At 48.7% G+C, this 23,435-nt stretch overlaps 1 protein-coding gene and 1 non-coding gene across 2 annotated transcripts; both read right to left on the bottom strand.

Moving 5' to 3' along the window:
* Positions 1–293: 293 nt before the first annotated feature.
* SCD (stearoyl-CoA desaturase) lies at positions 294–14,353 on the bottom strand. The gene is made up of 6 exons (XM_049764304.1): positions 13,927–14,353; positions 12,994–13,276; positions 7,823–7,953; positions 6,269–6,474; positions 4,040–4,272; positions 294–680 (listed from the first exon to the last, which is right to left on the bottom strand). The coding sequence occupies exons 1-6, from the start codon at positions 13,951–13,953 to the stop codon at positions 481–483; spliced, it is 1,080 nt and encodes a 359-aa protein (XP_049620261.1). The 5' UTR covers positions 13,954–14,353; the 3' UTR covers positions 294–480.
* Positions 14,354–22,291: 7,938 nt separating this feature from the next.
* Positions 22,292–22,455, bottom strand: LOC125995138 (U1 spliceosomal RNA). Its single transcript, XR_007490729.1, has one exon. It is a non-coding gene; the product is annotated as a U1 spliceosomal RNA (small nuclear RNA).
* Between the last annotated feature and the right edge of the window lie 980 nt (positions 22,456–23,435).

Raw genomic sequence — 23,435 nt, 5'->3', positions numbered from 1 at the left:
TATGCCAAATTGTTAAGTTTTTGTTCCATCTAGCCAAAGCCTAGGCTGAAGATGGTGAAAGAGGGCCTCCCCAGAAGAATTAGTGTCATATCTCTAGCTTGAGCTGCCAATGCCAGGACAGCTAAAGAAAGAGTTGTCTGGGAGAAAGACCACTCGTTTTGGACTACAAAAATGTGGCCTGGACTTTGCAAGCTGGACACCTGTCAAAGCAGGCCTGGGGGACAATAAGGGAGCAAGAGAAAGGAAGATTAAAGGAGCAAAGAGAAGGACAAAAGAACTAAAACAAAGAGAAGAATATCAGCTTAGCATCATATGAAGGCAGAGTTGTTGGCTTTCAATACTTTTGCATTTTAAAATACTGTACTGGAATGGGTTAACGTCATCATCTTTAGCATCCTGGTAGCATTATTCAGTAGTTAATAAACAGAACATTAAAACTGCCTGGCTGGCTTTTGGAAAATGGACCCCAGGGACCAGAACTCAGCCACTCTTGATGCTGCCATCTCCAGTTCTTTTAATCCTGGCCAAAACAGCTGCCTTGGAGACTTTCTTCCGGTCGTAAGCCAGCCCCAGCAGAGCCATGCAGTCGATGAAGAAAGTGGTGAAGTTGATGTGATAGCGATACTCGCTGGCTGAGTAGTCATAAGGAAAGGCATGGTGGTAGTTGTGGAAGCCCTCACCTGGAAGACAAGGAGAAGAGCCATGGAATGGGCAGCAAGCTGAGCCCCATGCATACACTCCTGTTATACGGGGGAGTGCAGTAACTTTTACTCTTGCCCGAACAATCTCCTCTGAGGCATTCAGAGATGAATGGGAAGCCCTCAGCACAGGGGTTCTCTGGTAGTTCCTCTAGTGCACAGAAACTAGAGAACTACTGATGGCAGGAATGGATTTTAGATGGGAGAACTCCAACATTTCACTACATCTCAGTCCCACAGCATTGAGGCTCAAGTATTTAAGCATGCATTAGGGTAGGAAAGGGAGAGCATCCACACTGAAAAACTTTTGCTGGGCTAGTGATGCAGCTCAGCAACAGAGCATGTGTCTTGTAAACATAAGGCCCTGAGTTCAATCCATAGCACCTCCATACACTGGGAAAAAAACATTTAGTATTTCTTAGAAAATTGGGCATCAATAGTCAAAGATCAGGAGAAAAGCAGCCCAGCGCAGAGTCCTTGATAGGGTCCTCTAAGCAAAGGTTGCTCTCTGAGAAAATAAGAATCAAGCAATTTAGGGCCAGAATGATAGTAGAGTGGGTAGGATGTTTGCCTTGCACAAAGTCAATCCAGGTTTAATCCCCAGTATCCCCATATGGTTCCCAAACCCACTAGGGGTAATCTCTGAGCGTTGCTGGGCCCAAAAACAAATGAACAAAAAAATGATCCAAGGGTCTAGCTATTTTTTTTTGTTTGTTTGTTTAGCTATTTCTTATGAGATCTGAAATTCTGAGAGAAGCAGTTCAGATTGTGGGGTTGAGGAAAAACCAATTCTGGATCAGATGCTTTCTGTACCAGACAATGCTTGGAAGCCTCGTAATCAGCGTTCTTCAACCCTTGGCAGGAAGCATCTTTCTGAATCCCATTTAGCAGTGGCAGTGCTAGCCCCTATGTGTAAAGCCGATAAAGAAGAGCTAACAAAAGACAGTGTTGAACCCTTTGAAGACAAAAGCAGCCCAGCAGGATAACCATGATATTAATAACAGGCAAGGAAAGGAAGTCCTGCAAGCAATGACACCATCCGGGGCCTCTCCCGGGTGGCTTCTGTGATGCCTGATTGGCTACAGTGTGACTGAGTAGGAGGGTGGGAAACTGGGGAGGTGTCACTAATTTTCATTAAGCGCTTTGCAGCAGGCTCCATGGAAGTTTTCCATGCCTATACTTATCAGATTTCAAACAGAATTGGACCCACACGTAGCCCAGAGAGAAAAAAAGGAGGATCAATGGGTGGAAAGCCAAGACTCTGCAATAAGGATGGCAAGACACAGTCCAAGAGTGGTTCAAAGGAAGATGTCAGGCAGGTGGGGAAGAGGAGCATGTGACTGCGGGGGAGGTAATTCAAGTCGAGAAAGATTCTAGTGGCAGGAAACCAAGCGAGGAGAACAAAGGGTGAGGTGTTAGGGAGGATAGAGGTGGGCAGGGAGAAGAGAATGATAACTGAGACCCATGAGCTCTTGGCAGCCAGAAGCTGACTTTTTTTGACTCACAAAAGAGCAACCCCAGGTCTTACGCATGCCCGCCAAGTCAGGTACTTTACCACAGAGCCATATCCTGGGCCCTTGGCAGCCACTCAGAATTGAGGGTTAAAAAGAGGTTGGAGGTAGAAAAACAACCTGTAGATCCATTTGCAGTATGAATCTCTAATTCCAGAACTTTCCATTTCTTTTACCTTTTTTGTTTTGTTTATGAGCCATACCCAGAGATACTCAGGGCTAATTCTGCACTCAAGTGATCATATAGAATGTTGGGATCAAACCCAGGTCAGCCGTGTGCAAAGGCAAGTGCTTCAACTACACTAGTGTTCTAGCCCTGAAACTTCTATTTCTTTTTTTTTTTGTTTTGTTTTTGGGTCACACCCAGCGGCACTCAGGGGACTATTTGGGATGCCGGGATTCGAACCAGGGTCTGTCCTGTGACGGCCACATGCAAGGCAAAAAACTTACTGCTGTGCTATCATTCCAGCCCCCCGAAACTTCTATTTCTATGACAATCTCAGACTTACATGACTGAGTCCTAAAGTGGTTCAGAGTAGGACCATGTACTATTAGAGAAGACCCTCCAAAGAGTGGGAGAGGCATGAAAGTTAGAGAATCAAGAGTCTTTATTAGGGCCTGGAGAGATAGCACAGCGGTATTTGCCTTGCAAGCAGCCGATCCAGGACCTAAGGTGGTTGGTTTGAATCCCGGTGTCCCATATGGTCCCCCGTGCCTGCCAGGAGCTATTTCTGAGCAGACAGCCAGGAGTAACCCCTGAGAACTGCCGGGTGTGATCCAAAAACCAAAAAATGAGTCAAGACCCACCATGGAGAACATAAGGAAGATTTTGCAGAGGAAAACAAGGAGTGCTGCATTTCAGTAAGCATAATATAATGACAACAAAGTTGCTAAAATACTCAAGGCTGACCAACAACACATTACATTATCAATGAGGAAGGACTGGTCACCGGACACCACCAGGAGTGATTCCTGAGTGCAGAGCCAGGAGCAACCCCTAGGCACCGCCAAATATGGCCCAAAATACAAATCCCAAAAATGCTAACTGAAGGCCTTGGTCAACTTCTATGAAGTTGGAAATGAAAGGATTAAAAATAGTAAGCAGGGGCCAGAGAGATAGCACAGCAATGGGGCATTTGCCTTTGCATTAGGGTGACCTGGGAGGGACCCGGTTCGATTCCCGGCATTCCATGTCAGGCCTGTCAGGGGCTATTTCTGAGTGCAGAGCCAGGAGTAATTTCTGAGCACTGCTGGGTGTGGCCCAGAAACCAATCAATCAATAAAGTTAAAAAAAAAAAAAAGGAAGCAGAGAATTGCCTGAGATTGGCTGTTGGGACTAAAATGATAAAGAGTGGGGAGGCCAAGGGTCTCCAACAGCTGCTCTCACGTCCTGCATGACAAGCATGAGGGAGGTGCACACTGTGTCCGGCCTTTCAGAACAGAGTAGGAAAGAAAAAACTGATTGAGCTCAATGCTGCCGGTTTATTCATCTTTAATAGCTCATTTAAGTATTAAAAAAACACTAGGCTAACTGACCATTTAAATAAGCACTTCTCAATCAGGGGACACAGGAAGGAAACAAGGCTGAGAAACACTGACATGGATGTCCCTATTGTTCTATTTCTGCCTCTTCCCTGCCCCAGTCCAGGGCTGGTTAAGGACACACCTAAAGGGGACCTCTCAAATGCACAGGCACCTTTCAACCTCTTCCTTTTTCCTAAGGCCCTGCCTCACTCTCTACAAGCCCCCCACTCTCGTGACCATCCCCCTAACTATTTTGCCTTTTTCACAGTGGGAAAAAAAAATTGGTGGCGAGTACTAACGACTTACCCACAGCACCCAGTGAAACCAGAATGTTCTCTCGGGGATTAATGGTCTTGTCGTAAGGGCGGTACCCGTAGAGATGTGCGGCACTGTTCACCAGCCAGGTGGCATTGAGCACCAAGGTATAACGCATGAACGTGGCCACATACAAGCTGTTGTAGAAGGTTTCATTCCAGAAATACCAGGGTACCAGGGTGGGCAGGATGAAGCACATGAGCAGGATACCAGCTTTGTAGTGCCTGAAGAAGAGTGTGAACAGGAGTCAGGTGAAAGGGCCCACCCCGGCTTCTATGCATCCTAGGCTTATCCCATCTCCCTAGAAATTTAAGCGGGGTGTGGTGGATCTGGGGATCAGAAGACACGGTCAGGGTTTTTTCTCATAGTAACTGTAGTGAAGGAGTCAATGATTTTGCTTGGCCCAAACTACAAGCAGGAGAGCAAGGACTGGGAATTTGTGTCCTAGCCCTAAACCCAGTGCTCTTAAGGACTATAACTCGGTGAGGAAGAAGCAACCTTCCTTTGTGGGCCAGTTCCCATTCTGCCTCTTGGTTTTAGTCTTACAGGTTCCTGTCTGGTCTTCTCAGTCTGTGCTTAGTGTTTATCCTGCCTCCCTCAAAGCCTTGCTCTTCTCAGTCCAAGGCAAGTGTTGGTCCCTTTGGAGGCTCTGCCCCATCCCCTGTTCTCACACACAGGCCATGCCATAGTGCTCCCAGGAAGAGATTTCCTCCAGCTCCAGGCAGAAAAGTCTCTCCTTCAATGTGACTGTAAGTTCTTAAGTCTCATTGGCACCTGCACAATTTAACCTGAAGTCTGCTTCAGAGCTTCTCCAGAAGAGTTTCATCCCCACCTAGCCTCCTGTCACCCCCATGCCCTTTACTTCAAGCATAAGGACAGTACTAGAACATTCCACATGCTTTTTTAGCTCATTCCCTTCTATTTGCATTGTTCCTCCCCATAACCACACCTGGAAAAAAATTCTATCTATTGCTGGTTTTCTCAGCTATATTCTTTCTTCCTCATCAATCATGTATCACCTAACGATGTTCTCTCTGCAATACCCCACAACCATCACTGACTTTTTGGGTTTTGTTTTCATTGCCATAAAAAATGTTTTGCTAGGGGCCTGAGCACAGCAGTAGGGCATTTGCCTTGTACGCTGCTGATCCAGGACAGACCTGGTTCGATCCCCAATGTTCCATATGGTCCCCCAAGCCAGGAGAGATTTCTGAGCACATAGCCAGGAATAACCCCTGGGCATCACTGGATGTGGCCCAAAACAAACAAACAAAATGTTTTGCTTTATATTATAGTGATTTCCTTTCATATCTCACTGCCTCACCCACCAACCGCCCAGTAGGCAAGGAACTAGAGTAGCTAGAGACCTGTTTATCTTCCTTTTTCCTGAATGTTTCAGAAAGACACCTGACAGTGCTCAGGGCTTACTCTTGCACTCAGAAATCACTCCTGAGTGATTCCCAAGCTCAGAGCCAGGAATAACCCCTGAGTACCACTGAATGTGGCCTAAAAGTCTAAAATAAAAAAGAATTCAAAAAACAAAGAGGGGCCGGAGAGGTGGCACTAGCCTAGGACGAACTGTGGTTCAATCCACCCCCCCTTGTGTCCTATTTGGCCCCCCCAAGCCAGGGGCAATTTCTGAGTGCATAGTCAGGAGAAAATCCTGAGTGTCAAATGGGTGTGTGCCCTCAAAAAGTAAAGAAATCACTCCAGACAGGGCTTGGGGGACCATATGGGGTGTCAGGGATCAGACCCAGGTCAGCTGCATGCAAAGCAAGCCCTCCCAGAAGTACTACTGCCCAGTCCCAGACCTGTTCACCATTGTCTCTGTCCTGAGGTCTTTAGTAAAGAAAGATGCTTGTGAAGAAAGAGCAACTATTTATGGCATGGAGCTTGACAGCAGTTAATTGGGTTTGTTTGGGGGAGTGGGGGCACACCCTGTGGCGGCGCTCAGGGGTTACTACTGCTCTGTGCTCAGAAATCACTCCTGGCAGGCTCAAGGAACCATATGGGATGCTGAGGATCAAACCCGGGTCCATCCTGGTCAGCTGTTTGCAAGGCAAACGCTCTACTGCTATGCTATCTCTCTGGCCCTAACTGGGTTAAAATGAATGATTCTGAACCACCAAACCCAGTCAGTGTCTCAGTTTATGTAGTAAGTGATAAAAAGAAAAAAGGGGTCCCAACACCTGCTGCAATATCCACCATCACTTCTCTCACCTCCTCTGAAACATCACCAGCTTCTCAGACTTCAGGTCAGACAGGTCCAGCAGCGCCCCCTTCTCCTTGACAGCCGGGTGTTTGCGAACAAGCAGCCAGCCCACGTGAGAGAAGAAGAAGCCTCGGCGGGAATTGTGGGGGTCGGCATCTGTTTCTGAAAACTTGTGGTGGACGCGGTGATCTCGGGCCCATTCAAAGACGTCATTCTGGAAGGACAATGAAAATCGTAGAGGTTGAGGACAGACCTCTAGGGGAATCCCAAGAACCTATTGCTTTCAGCTCAACCTCACAAAACACCCAGGAGTCGTGGAGGGTAGAGGAACACCACTGTCACCGCCCTATTGCTCCCAATTTGCCAGTCAAGTGGACAAAAGCAGTCTAAAGACCCCGGAGCCCAGCCAGAGGACTAGGTGCTGCCTTGAGAGGACTGTGGTGAGCAAGCAGGAAACATGGAGCAGGACTCAAGCTCAGAGAACTAGAGGTAGGCAGCCGGGGACCCAGGATTTTGTTTGGCAGAAGCAGTTGCAGGGAGCCCTATTCTGGCAAAAGACAGTTCAGGCAACTCTGTAGGAAATCACTTTCTCTATCCCTGTGCCATTCCAGCCCTGGATTCATGTGCTAACATTGTTCCCTGCCCACAGGATGACTGAAGGAATCTTTGAGGTTGCCAACACTGTGGCCGAGATGCCTGGGAGGCCCGTGGGAGAAGACCATGAAGGAAGGAAGGAAGCCGTTTAGCTCTCTACTTTCTCCTTCTCGCCTCAAGCCAAGTCCGCATTACCAGTTGTCAGCCTTTAAGCACATCCACCACTCAAGAAAGAGACACCCCCACTTCCTATACGCCCCCTCGCTGCACTCCTGCCCTCAACAACCTCCACTCACTGGTGACTCAACCGGCTGCTCGCCCACATGCACGCCCAGTCCCAATTGCCTAACAAATCCATGGCACAGCCCACATCTATAAAGCAAGGAACCTATAGCACCTTCATCCCAAGGCTGTGACAATAAATGAGATCATCTGTGTCAAGGGCTTATAGAGCACCGGGCACACAGGCAGCTTCTCAGTCTCTGCCTCCCACCCTCACCCCCATGAGGATGGAGTGCAGAAGCAGGCAGGGCTTGTCTGTGTGGGAGCCACGATTTGCTCCATTCCCTTCAAACTTGAGCTTGTCTGCAAAACATTAGCCTCAACCCCCACTGTGCAGGACGCCCCAGACATTCGCTCCCAAAAGCACAAGGCCAGCCACATGCACTATGTTCCATTAGGATGAAGGACCACTCACAGCCAATAGATAATCGGGGACCTCAGGATTTAAAACAAACAAACTAAACCCGCCAGTCCCTGGCAGGTCAGTATTTCCTGATAGCTCCTATTTCCTTTTCCCCATGTGGCACAGAAGCAGCCTAATGCTTTTGGGGCCTAGAGACTGAGGTTTCCCTGGAAGCGACCATGGCCAAGAGGAACAAGACAGTGTCTAAGATAGTGCTGTTTAGCACCCCTCCCCCAGTACCTCCAAGTTCCCCCTGAGCAAGTAAGGAGGGCCGTAGTCTTACCTGGAAGGCCATGGTGTTGGCGATGATGAGGAAGATGCGCAAAGGCAACCGAGCTTTGTATGTCCGATGGCTCCACAGGCGGTGTGCCCCGGCTGTTATGCCCAGGGCACTAATAATGTAGTATATAAACACTGTCAGGAGAAGTCAGGAGCAGTGGTTAGTCGTGGCCCCTACGAAAGTTTGTTACCTGCTGCTCTCATGTTGGAGTCTACAACTACTTTAGGTTTGGGGTGAAGCTCTGCTTTACCCTGAAGTCCTCATACTTAGGTTTCTTTGATTTTGCCACTTAAAAAAAATACCATGAGGTGTCTGATAGCAGGAGGATGGCTTACTGGAGCTGTGTTCTTTACTATGGGTCTGTGGGAGCCAGACCGTAGGTATAAACAGGTTGAAAGCCAGTGGTCTAGACTGCTTTGATTAAGACAAATCCACTACTATGGATTCACTGACTGGTTTGCAGGTATACAAAAAGTTTGAAGATGTGCTGGAACAATAGTACAGTGGGTAGGATGTTTGCCTTGGGTGTGGCCAAGCCAGGTACAACCCCAGGCATCCCATATGGTCCTCAGAGTACTACCATGAGTGATCCCTGAGCACCATGAATACTCTTAAATAATGTGTCCCTCGAGGCTGGAGAGATCGTAGGGCGTTTGCCTTGCATGCAGCCAACCTAAGACGAATGGTGATTCTAATCCCGGCATCCCATCTGGTCCCCTGAACCTGCCAGGAGCGATTTCTGAGTGCAGAATCAGGAGTAACCCTTAAGTACCACTGGATGTGACCCCAAAACAAAACAAAACAAAAAAAATGTGCCCCTCACAAAAATAAAAAAGAAAAAGAAAAAGAAAGGAGGGGGAATGGGGCCGGGCGGTGGCGCTAAAGGTAAGGTGCCTGCCTTGCCTGCGCTAGCCTTGGACGGACCACGGTTCGATCCCCCGGTGTCCCATATGGTCCCCCGAGCCAGGAGCAACTTCTGAGCGCATAGCCAGGAGTAACCCCTGAGCATTACCGGGTGTGGCCCAAAAAAACAAAAAAACAAAAAAAAAAAGAGAAAGGAGGGGCCAAAAAATTGACTTGGGGAATCAAAGAGATAGTACAGGGATTACGGCACTTCTTGTAGTCAACCATAGTTGGACCCTCAAGCACTGCATACTATTGTCTCACACACCCTTGAACACAGAGCTAGGAATTAGAAGCCCTGAACACTGCCAGGTGTGACCCCCAAACAAAACAACAACATGAGTCAGAAAGAGAACTCAACAAGTTAAATGGAAGCTCTGCATGCAGGTGGCCTGGATTTGATCCCAGGCACTGCCAGGACTCACCGTCCTCTACCCCCCTCCCCCAGTCAGAATAGCCTAAACACTGCTGGATTGCTGGATGTGGCCATAAAAAAAAGTGATAAGGGCATGAGAGATAGTTCAGGGATAAGGCACTTCCTTGCACGCATGCATGCATGCATCAGATCCCAGTTTGATCCCTGGTAGTACACAAGATCCCCCCGCAGCACAGCTGATTATGGCCCAAATCCCCTGGCCCCCCAAAGTAGCAATGAATTATTTAACAAGACTGGGGTTGTGTTTCAATGGCAAAATAGCATGCATTTGACCTGGATTCAACCCCCAACACTGCATAAATAAAATAAACATAAGTAAATGGCTGAAGAGATAGTACACCCAGCTGTGCTCAAGGATCACTTCTGATGAGGAGCTCTAGGGTTCAGATGTAGTGCTGGAATTGACCCTGGCTCAGCAGAGTGTAAGGCAAGTACTTTACCCCCTGTACTGTTTGGCTCCCCAAGTATTTCAATCTGTTTACAGGCAGTTGGGAAGTATCAGAGACAAGCCTGCCCTGCACGTTGTCATATCTGCACAGTGAAGCTGTATAGTTTCTGATTCATTTACTACTTGAATGGGATATAATGTCCAGAGACGCTCCGAGGTAACTGTCTATGGATAGGAAAAAAAAAAAAAAAAAGCCAAGTTCTAAAACTGGCTTTCTGACAACAAGCTATTTGTATTCTAGCTCTATCAACCTCCACAAGATAAGTGCAATTTCTGTGTCTCCTCTCCTTTACCATGTCCTGGTGAGCCCTGACCGCCCCCAACTCACCAGGCCTGGCTCAGAACAGAGGGGTGGAGCATCCTCAGACTGTCCTGCCTCAAATTCCTAGGGACTACAGGTTTAAGAGGTGCTAGATAGAATCTTTAACTGCAGCTGCGTTGCTGGGTGTAACCCATCTCCCCCTGATCTAAGAGGCAGGGGCCTGAGGCCTTGGTAGAGCTGCTACCACTGACAACTGTTTCATTCCTAGGCAAACAGCTAGAAACAATAGCTCTTCAGTGGCCCTAGAACTTGTTGCACTGGGAGACAACACACATTGTAACAAACTGTCCAGTGTTCTCTCTGGCATGATTTTGTAAAGGAACCTATTTCCAATTATCTTCCTTCTAATCTATCCTATTTCTCATAGGAACCCTGAGGGGAAACAAGGCGCCAGAAATGGGGCAATGTGGGGCCAGAGCAAGGGTAGGGAATTTGCCTTGCACGCAGCCAACTGGGGTTCGATCCCCAGCATCTCGTAAGGTACCGGGAGCCTGCCAGGAACAAATTCTGAGCACAGAAGCCAGGAGTAAGCCTTTTGTACCACCGGATGTGGCCCAAAAAAACCCAAAAAAACAAAAAGTAAAAGGGGGGAAATGTAAGTTCTGTCCTTTGCTTAGAATTGGGATCAGGCCCTAGGGGCTTGTTGGCCTGTAGCCATATGCCACTCCTCTTCCCAGATAAACTATCTTCACTCGGGCTGGGGGAAAAAAGGGTTGAGCCAGAGCCAGCCTATAAAAAAGAAGAAAGAAATCCCGCCCAGAGCTGGGAAGCACACTGGGGGAGCTGACTCAGAAAACTTCAGGACCCTTGCATGAGCAAGGGAAAGAGGAGCCTGAGCTCCAGTATACATTTCAGCCCATCAAACAGAATGGAAATGAGTTGGAGATTCTCTAAATCTATCTGAATAGGAGGGCCCAGAGAGATAGCACAGCGGCGTTTGCCTTGCAAGCAGCCAATCCAGGACCAAAGGTGGTTGGTTCGAATCCCGGTGTCCCATATGGTCCCCCGTGCCTGCCAGGAGCCATTTCTGAGCAGACAGCCAGCCAGGAGTAACCCCTGAGCATCGCCGGGTGTGGCCCAAAAACAAAAACAAAAAAAAACAAAAAAAAAATATCTGAATAGGAGGAGTTCAAAATCTCTAGGCTCTGCCTTAATGAGAGACTGGAGACTTGCAGCTTGACTTGCGGATACTCCCTCGAGCTCACCCTAAAAGGGCTCTTCAGAAAGGCTCTCAAAATTGCTCAGCCTCATGAGAAAAGCTGAAAATCACAACCAGTTGGCAACTGTCCTTAAGGATAAAAAACGAATGAGAAAGATGAAGCCAAGCTCTTAAATGTGAACGTGGGACTGTCAAGGTGCCCACTCTGACCCCAGCCCTCTTACACCTCCAGACAAAGACATTTTGATTCAAAATTTGATTCAAAGACATTTGCACCACAGAGTCAGTAGGGATCAAGCCTGGGTCAGCAAGATGCAAGGGAAGCAAGCACATTCTTCACCCCTACACCCTCACTCCACATATTAAGACACCTATCACAGAACAGAATGAAAAGTCCCCTTCTGAGGTTCAGATAGTAGAGTGGATAAAGCACATGCCCTACACAATGGCTGGCCAGGTTCAATCCCTGGCACTGCATATAGTTCCCTGAGTGCTGCCAGGAAGGAACAAATAATCACCCAGTCTTGAGTGCCACAGTTCTTTCCAAAAAAACACAGCACATCCCTAAGGGTAGGGCACAACATGGGTTAGAGACAGCATTCTGCCCTGCAGTGCTAGGGTCAGGGAGGAAAAGGGGAGGAACAGTGTGACCCAACTTCGGCTGGGAGGTAACAAAAACATTACCCCATGACTTGGCTGTCGGGCATGGTGGGAAGGGTGATGTGCAACTCCCTGAAATACGCCAAATCAGCTGCTAATTCCTGAGATGGAGGCAGAAATTCTAGGGGATGTCCAAGAACAGTTGCCCCATTGCCCTGATAAACAGTGAAGTCCCTCCTGGCCACCAGACAAGCCCATTTCCTGCACCTGGTCTGCCCTATGGAAAAACTGAGGTCCTCTCTCTATTGCACTTCATGGTCTATGGCACAAGAGAATTTCCCAAGAATTCCAGGGTCCCGATTCCCCCTACCTTTAGACCTTAGAGGTCCAGAGGGACATCGGTGGGCATCTCCAAACATACACCAGCTCTTTAGCCCACCCCCTGGCAGCAATACCCCACCCAACCTCTGGAAACCAACATTTACTAGAGTTGAGGTTTACCTGCCTCAGAGCAGCCCAGATTTTTCAGAACTCCCCACTCTGCCCTTCTCAACTCAGGCTTAAGGAGGCAGAGTGGGAAGCTCCTGCCTGCCAAGCACACCTGTAAAGTATCCAGCAGGCACAGCCCTGCCCTAAAGGGGGGCAGCTCATTAATCCTGAAGTCTCAGGGCAGGGTAGGGCTGAACTGGAGATCTAGCTTGGCAGCCTGGGGCAGGGGCTACGCCTGACCTAGTGGTCCTTTAGCAACAGGAGAAAGGAAAACAGGGTGTGTGGAACCGGCTGCCATCAACCTAGTCCTAAGGACATTTTGCTGAGCGAGTAGACACGTGCAGAGTTGAAGGGCAACACAGCCTTGAACTTGGGCTTTTCTGGAACTTTCATCTTTCCACATAACAAAGAAGCTGTATCAGACCCATAAGCTGGGATGGGGGGATCATTTTGTAGATCTCCACTTCTCCCTCTGCTTCCTGGAGCAGTTTTCCTTGTGCACAGACTAGGGAAAGAAAGTTCCACCTTGCCATGCCTCCAGGTAAGAGGCCTCTATTCCTTTTGTGATTGGCAGGGAGCCGGGAGAAGCAGGCTCAGAAATGACTCAAACAGAAAAAGCTCTTTCAGGGAAAGCTGACTCTGGTACAGGTCTAGTGACTTCAAAGCCTGCAGCACAAGATCTCAGTCAGGGCTGTCTCCAACAGCCGTACAAAACCCCCTCAAAGTAGATCCTTTGCACCCTCATCCTTGGGGAGTCCACTCCAGTCCACTCCCTTTAGGGATCCCGAATGCACATCTGGAGATTGGGGCCTCTTACCCCACAGGAGAGTGTACAGTTGGCAGGAGGGGATCAGCACGATCCCGTACAGGGCTCCCAGATGCAGCATCGACATGAGGATGATGTTCCGCCACACGTACTCCACTTTCGGCCTCGGGCCCTCCTTGTCCTTGTAGGTCGGGTCGAAGATGTCATCTTTCATCTCGGGCCGGATGTCTTCCTCCAAATAGAGAGGAAGTTTCTCCACCTTGCCCCCACCATTCTGCAAGACCCTCGGGGGCGGCGCTGTGATGGTGGTGGTGGTGGTATAGGAGCTGGAGATCTGAAAGAGAGATAGAAGCGGGGGGTGGGGGTGGGGGGGGGATCAGTATGGAAGAGACACGTGGACCAGGGGTGGGGGTGGGGTGCAGTCCACACCGGGTCAGGCTGGGGGAGGGGAGGGGCGGCGGGTAGACCCTGCCCCCCAGACCCAGTTGAACTGAGGGCGGGTTCTATGCTCCCGGTTGAGTGGGGGGGGGGGGAAGTTGCCGGGAACCACGCAGAGTGAGGGAGAAGGGGGGTGCCGGGGTGGGGGGAATAAAGAGGGGGTCGTGAAGCCTCAAGGTGAAGGGGCAACACGGGAGTAAAACATTCGCATTCCTCCAAGCACAAAGGAACCCCCGCAAGCATGCTAGACTAGTCAAGGTCCCCTCACGATTTGATTTATTAATTTTTTTTTTCCTTGAAAAGCTTCCTAAAGAAAAGTTGGGGGAAGCCAAGCGCCTTAAAATACACACACACACACACACACACACACACACACACACACACTTCGCAGAGCCCACAAACGCACACACCAAAAAAAAAAAAAGGCAGTGTTTTGGGGGAGAATTCGTGGAAAGATGGCTCTGCCTGGGAGCTCAAGACACTCGCCCAAGCCCTAGCCCAAAGACCCCGCGGCACCCAGGGGACCCCAGGGGGTCGCTTACTTACCTCCTCCTGCAGCAAGTGGGCCGGCATCTGGGGCTCGCCGACACCGGGATCACTTTCCCGGGGCTGAGACTTGGAGTGCGTTCGCGCAACTACAAAACCTGTGTGCGCGGAGCTTCGCGGGGGGACCTAGCGCTCCCAGATCCCAGACCAGAGCCGATGTGCGGGTTCCTCCCCGGGCTCGGGAGATTTTTAAAGGCTCGAGCTGGCAAGTGGGTAACCCTGCCCCGTATTTCCTCTGACCCCCTTTTATTCGCTGCCAACGGAGGGCAAAGTGCGCCGAGCTGGCTGGCCGTGGGAGCCCCACATGGGCGGGAAGGGGTGGAGACACGGAGCCGAGGCGCGCGGGGGGCCGGAGACGCCAGGACCTGGATGCTGCCGACGCACCGAGGCTCTGCCGCCCGCCGCAGCCCCTGCCCCTGCCCCTGGGGAAATGCTAATGGTTCCGGAGATTCTGGCGCGTCATTGGCCGAAGGGAATTTGGTGCCACCTCGTCTCGCCGTTGCCATTGGCTCGGCGCAATCTGCTGTTCCCTCTGCCGCGGCCGAGCTCCGCGCTCCCCCTCCCCTCCCTCTCTCCGGTTCGGCTCCTCTCGCACCGGCCGCTGTGGGCCGCCTGCCCGGCACCCCACCGGCTCGGAACCCCGGGGTGGGCTTTTTGCGCTTGGAGAGGGAGCGCGCGCGCCGGGAATTGGAGAGGCGCGGGGGTCCCGGGGAAGTTGCGCTTGCAGGAAACTCCTGGGGATCGTAACGTGCCACTGGAGGGGGATTCGCTCCAGACCACTCGGGGAGACGTGGCTGCTGCAGTTGGCGAAGGGTGGGCGTCGAAAGGGGGCCCCCGACGCCCCGCCTCTCCGGCCCGCGGGTGCGGGGGGCTCGCGCCGCCGGCGAACAATGGCTCGGCTCCACCCCCGGCCAGCGCGCCGCCCACCCGAGGCCGGAGGAGCGGCCCCCACGCGCTCGGGTCCACCCACGGCTGTGCCGCCCCTGGCCACGCGTCGCAGCCCACGTCCGCCCGCCAGGCCCCCCGAGCTGGGGGAAGGGGTGGCCCCAACACACCCTTCGGGCATGGATGTGCGGGACGTGCGCCGGGATGGGCACAGTTTTTTGGTTGGTCCTGTCGCTATCATCCTGGAAAGGGCAGCAGGACATGTGCCTTTTTCTCCCAAATGCCCGAGAAAGGACGAATGCGAATGCGAGCGAGGGTTAGCCAACAGGGATTGTTTGCTCCAAGGCCATCCACGAGTTAGCGTTTTACTGCGTGTCCATGCTCCCCCGCTATGACATAGGGTTGCTCGGGTGCTTTTTCGAGGAAGGAGTTTCAGCGAAGGGGTCTGGGAGAGAATAGCTCCGGGACTGAAGCTGCAAGGGTTATGCAAGGCAGCTGGGAGCGACACCCAACTGAGCCCCCTGAGTAGCCCCGAGCACCTCTGGGTGTGTCTATAAAACCAAGCGCACAAAAATGATCCGCGGTTCCCGGGGGGCTCTAAGTGATTGGAACTCGGTGTTCATTCCACAAATATATTAGAGCTTAAATCCTTAATGCTCCAGAACTCGGGGTCCCCAGATACTCTGACTTAAAGAATTGGCCTTCATTCGCCCTCGCTCCGGCCCAGGAGGATTCTTGCCTCAAGAATCTCCCACCCGGGGCCGGAGAGAGAGCATTGAGGTAAGGCATTTGCCTTGCATGCAGAAGGACGGTGATTCGAATCTTGGCATCCCATATGGTCCCCTGAGCCTGCCGGGAGCGATTTCTGAGCGTAGAGCCAAGAGTAACCCCTGAGCGCCGCTGGATGTGACCCAAAAAATAAAACAAACAAACCAAAAAATGAATCTCCCATCCGAGTTGCATTGATGACTGAAACCCAACTACAATCATGCTTGTAATCATGGTGCTTAAATATTTTATTAAAAAAAAAAAAAAAAAGAATCTCCCATCCAGCCTCCACTTACAAACAGTCCCAGGATCGTGCTAGCAAGAGGAGAAATGCAGCTTTGAACTCAAAATTGACTTCTCAGGACGTGAGCCCGACTTGAAGCCCTCCGCTCTGAGCCACATGGTCTCTAGAGCACTGCTGGCAGCAAGGCCTCCACTCCTCAAAGTGTTGCCACCAAACCGTATGGGACTGCTCTAAAAAAACGACCCGGCAGGGGTCAGAACCCTAGTATAGTGGTTAGGGCATTTCTTTGCAAGTGGTTGACCCGGGTTTCATCCCTGGCATCCCACGACGTCCCTTGTGCCCTCCGGGAATGATGCCTGAGCGAAGAGCCAGGAGTAACCCCTGACCGCCTCCAAGTGTACCCAACCCCCAGAAAAGACTGGGCGCCCATAATGCTCACTGATCTTCTCCACATCAGGCCAACTCGGATCTGCTGCCTGGTCCCGCCCCTCCAGGCCGCTCTCCAGGGCCGTGTGGAAGTTCTGAGTGAGATTAGATGTCTGCACATTTTCAAGGGCAGTCTTCCCGCTCTTATCATCTCAAGAAGTACTTGGCATGTGAAGTTGGTGTGCATAGTGCTCCTCTTCATACCGCCCCCATTTGATTTGCTAAATTCTGAGAATAGCATGGTTATTCTTCAAGGTAGGAAGGAGGTTCCAGTTTCTTTTAGGAAGCAACTTCGTGGCTAGCGTGGTTAGCTTTGCTTGATAAGCATATGCAGTTTTCAAATTGATTGTATTTTATTTGTTGTGGGCAAGAAGTTGAAACAACCCAAGGGTTGGGGGAAGGTTCTTTGGAACCTCACTTGTGGCTCTGGCACCACTGGAGACCAGTCTCATGAGGGACAGACTTGAATGATAAAGATATGCTCCTGGTTATGCATTCAGGGATCATTGCCTGCAGGACTCAAGATCATATGCAGTGCCAGGAATGGAACCAGGACTGGCTACATAAGGCAAGCAACCGACCTTCTGTGTTCTTTCTCTGGCTGCAAGGCAGGCACGTTTGCAACCAAGTCTAACTGCCTAAGTATACTTTTTTTTTAATTTTATTTTTGGTTTTTGGGCCACACCCGGCGATGCTCAGGGGTTACTCCTGGCTGTCTGCTCAGAAATAGCTCCTGGCAGGCACGGGGAACCATATGGGACACCAGGATTCGAACCAACCACCTTTGGTCCTGGATTGGCTGCTTGCAAGGCAAACACCGCTGTGCTATATCTCTCCGGGCCCTTTTTTTAATTTTTTGGGAGGGCTCACACCCGGAAGTGCTCAGGGGCTACTCCTGGCTCTACGCTCAAAAATCGCTCCCAGAAGGCTTGGGGGACCATATGGGATGCTGGGATTCCAACCACCATACTTCTGCATGAAAGGCAAAGGCCTTACCTCCATGCTATCTCTCTGGCCCTTAAGTAGTGCCCATGGGTTATTCCTGGCAGGTTCTGGGACCATATTAGATGCTGGGAATCAAACCCTGGTTGGTCACATGCAAGGCAAAGCCCTGCCTAAGTATATAGCCCCTGTTTCTTTCAGGTTCTCAACTTCATCAAGGAACACTTTGGGAAGGAAAAAAATATAGTGTTCTGGAAAAACCACCCTTCTAATTTAGACACAGTTAGATGTTACTGCTGGAATTACTGTTGGCATTATTCCTTAGGCCAGGTGCTGTGTCATTTATCTTCTGCCAGAGAAAGGCCTGCCAAGACAGAAAATGTAAAAGCATTGTATTTCTCTCTGAAGACAAACTTTCCTGGCAGAGAACTACTGGGAATTTAAGAAAGGTTTGGATTAAAGGGAGAATTTTGGGAAGAAATAGTCAGAGCTCACCTCATTGTTGAGAACAACCACTGAATCCCTACCTGGGATTCCTGCCCTGAAGTTCCTGGGGCACATGGCTGGATTCTGAATGCATCTCCTGCTGAGTTTTCTGCTAGAGGAATAACATGCTGGTGTGTGATATGGTATCAAGAAGTGTTGATTTAGGGGCTGGAAAGATAGTACAATGATTAGGATGCTTGCCCTGCATATAGCTGACCCAGGTTCCATCCGGTATCTCATATGTTCTAAGTATAGCCAACACTACTGAATGCAGAGCCGGGCTAGCCCTTGAGCATCTCTGGTGCTGTCAAAACAAAAGTAAACCTATGCCTGCTCTGACGGCAGGCAGGAGAGGTTAACTGGAAGGTGAGAGGGAAACTGCTGACTTTGGTGATGAGGAAATGTGCATTGGTGAAGATTATTATGCATTGTATGACTGTAACTCAATCATGAACTACTTCATCTATGGGGGAAAGGACTGTAATAGGAACAATCTTGTAACCACGGTGTTTAAATTAAAATTAAGAAAAAGAGGCAAACCAGAAAAAAGTGTGAAATCAATGGAAATTTGGAAGTTATAAACAAGTGTGTGACCAGTGTTTGTATGCAATAAGAGTTTCTATGTGGAGAGAATAGATATTTTAGTGTGTGAGAGGAAAATATAAAATGTGTTTGGGAGATAGAGACTGAAGCTCTACATTTCTCTTTGGAGAAGGGGTGTAAGGTACCAGGGCAGTTTTAAAATTTTCTTTGGATTCTTCAACTCAAAAAGGCACAAAGACTCAGAGGCCTGGCTACCATCTTGATAAAGTGCCCAGAGAAGAAGAACAGAGGAAAAAAGCACACACACACCTCTCCTGCAAAGTTTCCAGTGTTCCTGTCTGCCTCTAGGTGAGGAATTGTGCACATTCTGGACAGAGCTGGAAGTGCAGGTCTCTGGAAATGTTCTCTGGCTCACTCCGTTTCTCTGGGAATCCCAGCCTTGGAGCTTGTCCATCCAGAGTCCTACTGCAATCTGGAGCACAGACCCAGAGGGCTGTTTCCTCGCCATGTTTGGCCTTAGAATGATTAGAGGAATTTGGGCATATTCTTGGGAGAGTGCCACTACTTTCAGTATGACAAGAATGAAATGATACCACTTATCTGTCTCAGACACTGCTCCATGATCCTTTACTAGCAACCACACATTATGTTTTCCAGTGGTTTTGCTGCAGGGGGTGAGGAGGGAGGGAAGAAAGCAACCTCAAAGCACTTGTCCCTAACTGTCTCCCTTAGAAACAGAAGCCACTTCAGCTCCTGAGGCTTAGGATGCACCCATCTCAAGTGACAAGGGTCAAACCAGCACACTGACCTAGAATCTAGGTTTGCTTTTTTTGTTTGTTGGTTGGTTGGTTTTTGGTTTTTGAGTCTCACCAGTGGCTCAAGGGGGTTACTCCTGGCTCTGCACTCAGAAATCACTCTTGGTAGGCATGAGGACCATATGGGATGCCAGGACTTCAACCACCATTTGTTTGAATCAGCTGCTTGCTAGGCAAACACCCTACCATCATGCTATCTCTCCTGCCCTTGTTTTGTTTTTGCATTACACCCCGGTGATACTCAGGGATTACTCCTGGCTGTATGCTCTGAAATTGCTTCTGGCTCCGGGGGAAATATGGGACATGGAGGAATCGACCCTACGTCTGCCCTGGGTCAGCTGCATGCAAGGCAAGCATCCTACCACTGTGCTATCCCTCTGGCCCCTAGGTTTGCTTTTTGGACAAGGATCCCCTCTGAAGGAAAAGAAACAAATGGTTGGGCCAGAGAGATAGCACGCAGTAGGGTGTTTGTCTTGCACGGGTCCGATCCAGGAAGGACAGTGGTTGGAATCCTGGCATCATATATGGTCCCTGAGCCTGCCAGAATTATTTCTGAGTGCAGAGCCAGGAGTAGCCCCTGAGCACCACTAGATGTGACCCAAAAACCAAAACCAAACAAACAAATAAAAAGGTCTCAATAGTGATGACAGCTTTTATATACAAAGGGCTCATGGACCAATAAGTTTGACTGAAATGCAACATAACAAAGGAGCCAGAAACTGTGTACCTAAAAATACACACAGAAGTGGTAAACAAACACTTGAAAAATACTAAACTTCCCTGATAATTCAACAAAAAAGACCAGTAATAGGCAATTCCTGCCACAGACTTGTGAATATCCGGGACTGAGGAGATAGGACAACAAGTAGAAGACTTCCTGGAATGCAACTGACCCAGGTTCAATCTTGGCATCCCAGATGGTCACATGAGCCTCACCAAAAGTGATCCCTGAGCACATAACCAGGATTAAACCCTGATCAATGCCATCTGAGGCGCAGGTCCTCTCCCATCTCCTAAAAGGACTTGAGAATATTCACTAAAAGAAAAAATGATATAGAACAAGCATTCCTTTAAACTGTTGGGAATAAGTGTCATTATAATGTCAAAATGATATAAAACAATATGACATAAGGGCCACAGAGATAGCATGGAGGTAGGGCATTTTCCTTACATGCAGAAGAACGGTGGTTTGAATCCTGGCATCCCATATGGTCCACAGAGCCTGCCGGGAGTGATTTCTGAGCATAAAGCCAGGAGTAACCCCTGAGTGCTGCCGGTGTGACCCAAAAAGCAAAGAAAAAAACAAAAACAAAAACAAAAAAACCAATATGACACAAACTAAATTATGATACAGCTTTATGCAGCCAACACCAATACAAGTATATTGGACCATTTATTACATGTGTGAGACTCTGGGGTCTATTCTTGACACAGCATGGCTTCCTGAGCTTACCTGGGTGTGACCCCCAAACTGAAAAAAAATAATGTTGGAAGCATTTTCTTAGAATACAGAAAAATTAATACCATAATGCTAAAGGACCAGGGTTTATATTTATTTTGTCTCGGTAAGGAAGAAAAAAATTGACCCTGCTTCTGAAACTTGCTGAGACACCTACTGACCTTGAACAATTAATTCATTGTATCTGTTCTAGGGATATTTTCTTTTTTGCAAAACTGTATTAAATAATGTGTTATGGTGATTAGTAAACATTCAGGCACATAGCAATTTGCAAATTTTATTTATGTGTTTGCTGGTGTCTGTCATCCCTAAAGCAATGTTGGCTTAGACAATTGATAAATAGTTACTAAACGAGGTACTTAGAGTATAGTTTGTTTTTGGATCACACCCAGCAGTGCTCCGGAGGTGTTCTTTGCACACCTGGCTCTATACTCAGGAATCACTTCTGGCGGTACATGGAGGACCATATGGGATGCCATAGATTGAACCTGTTTTGGCCTCTTGCAAGGTAAATTCCCTACCCGCTGTACCATGGCTCTGACCCAGAACATGGCTTTAATAAATAATAGTTCTCAGGCCAGAGTGATAGTACAAAAGGCAGGTAGGGCATTGCCTTGAACGTATGTGGCTGACCTGGTTTGATCCCCGGGATCCCATATGGCCCCCAGAATCTGCCAGGTCTTATTTCTGAGCACAGAGTCAGGAGTAACCCCTGAGTACAGCCGGGAATGGCCTCAAACTCTCTTCCCTCCAAAAATCAATAGTTCTTTATGAAGTACTTAGTTTCTAAGGGCCCGTTTGTTGTATTTGGGATAAGTCTCCCACCAAAATGGGGGTTCCTGGAGTGGATCCTGAAATTACATGGCAGGTCACCTGACTGCAGGTTATCTTGCCAAGAGTTGCAGGCAGAGTGGGGAGCAAGAATGAATGTTTCCACTTTCTGCCCGACCCAATTGGGTAGCCTGGGGAAGTGTCCTGTGGGAGTCAGGAGATGTCATGCTCTGCCTGGATTCCTCTGATCTACACTGAATAGATGCTGCTCTTTCTGCTCCTGTTCTCCAGGATCATGCAACTTTCATCACAGAGAAGAATCTTAAGGGGGGATCCAATAGTGATGTACAATGTTTATGTGTGAATATTTTTTGTTTGTTTGTTTAGCCACACCCAGAATGCTCAGGGGTTACTCCTAGTTCTGCATTCAGAGATCAATCCAGGTGGGCTCAGGAAACCATAAGCGGTGCTGAGAATCGAATTAGGGTCGGCAATGTGCAAGGTAATCACTCTATCCTTTATACTATCTCTCTAGCCCTAGGGATCATGGATGTTCATATTCAAAATTCTCCATGATTTGACTCTTAACATCCCACCTTAGCCTCCATTCCTTTCTTTCTTCCTTCCTTTCTTCTTCTTTACTTCTTTTTCTTTCTTCCTTCCTTCCCTTCCTTCCTTCCTTCCTTCCTTCCTTCCTTCCTTCCTTCCTTCCTTCCTTCCTTCCTTCCTTCCTTCCTTCCTTCCTTCCTTCCTTCCTTTCTTTCTTTCTTTCTTTCTTTCTTTCTTTTTCTTCTTTCTTTTTTTCTTTCTTTCTTTCTTTTCTCTTTTTCTTTCTTCTTCTTTCTTCTTTCTTTTTTCTTCTTTCTTTTCTTTCTTTTTTCCTTTTCTATCTTTCTTTCTCTTTCTTTGTTTTTGTCTTTCTTTCCTTCTTTTTCTTTCTTTTTTCTTTCTTTCTTTCTTTCTTTCTTTCTTTCTTTCTTTCTTTCTTTCTTTCTTTCTTTCTTTCTTTCTTTCTTTTTTCCTTTACAGAGGAGAGCACGAACGCAGTCCCCCACTACCACAAATTATGCAATCGAGTTTCCCACATTTGGGGAAATCGCAGGGTTCAGCACATCTGGAGTGCAATGGATAAACCTTGCCTTGGGGAAACCACCTTCATGATCATAGTATCTCCCCTATCAGGTAAGTATACCTCCTACTTTTTGTTTGTTTGTTTGTTTTGTTTTGTTTTTGTTTTTGGGCCACACCCAACAGTGCTACGGGGTTACTCCTGGCTATCTTAGAAATAGCTCCTTGCAGGCAAGGGGGACCATATGGGATGTTGGGATTCAAACCAACCACCTTAGTTCCTGGATCGGCTGCTGTGCTATCTCTCTGGCCCCACCTCCTACTTTCTTGATGTGACCTATATCACACCAGGCTGCATGCTTGCTGATTTGGTCAGCATGTATTGTCTTCCCAACTTTGACTCCAGTCAGGGCAGAGTACAGTGGGTAGGGTGTATTCCTTGTACACAGCTGACCTGGATCTGGTTCCTGTCACCCTGTGTGGAACCTAGAGCCCCACAGGTATTGATCTCTAAGTGCAGAGCCAGGAGTTAAGTCCTGAGCACTCCCAGCTATGGCCTCCAAACCAAACCAACTTCTTCCCTTCAATACTCTTAAAATAGCACTTAGACTCAAAGCCAAATTCAGGCTCCATTCCAAGGCCTCCCTGATCCTCACTACTACTGGAATATTCTCTCTCTCTCTCTCTCTCTCTCTCTCTCTCTCTCTCTCTCTCTCTCTCTCTCTCTCTCTCTCTTACTTTCTCTCTCTCTTCCTCCCTCCCTACTTCTTCCCTTTCTCTCTCTGCAGCTTTCATCCCTTCTGTCTCTTCTGTCTTCTCAGATTTTGATGAGCTTAATCAATTATGGAATATATAAATATTTCTTCTCTCTCTCATTCCCACCCCTTCCCAATAACCCCACCTTCTCCTCTGTTTCACTCATATAATTTAATCAATTGTAGTACTTCTACAATATTCTTTCTCACCTCTCTCTTTTCTCCTCATCCCTTTCTTCTCTTCCTATTTCCCCCTCTCTCCTTTCTTTCTACTCTCTTTTCACTTCTCTCTCCTTCCCCTCTTCTCTCTTTTCATTTCTCCCTCTTTCAACCATCCTAGAGTGGGG

Source organism: Suncus etruscus, chromosome 17 (genome assembly GCF_024139225.1).
Source record: "Suncus etruscus isolate mSunEtr1 chromosome 17, mSunEtr1.pri.cur, whole genome shotgun sequence".
Lineage (NCBI taxonomy): Eukaryota > Metazoa > Chordata > Mammalia > Eulipotyphla > Soricidae > Suncus > Suncus etruscus.
This window is presented reverse-complemented; position numbering and strand designations above follow the sequence as displayed.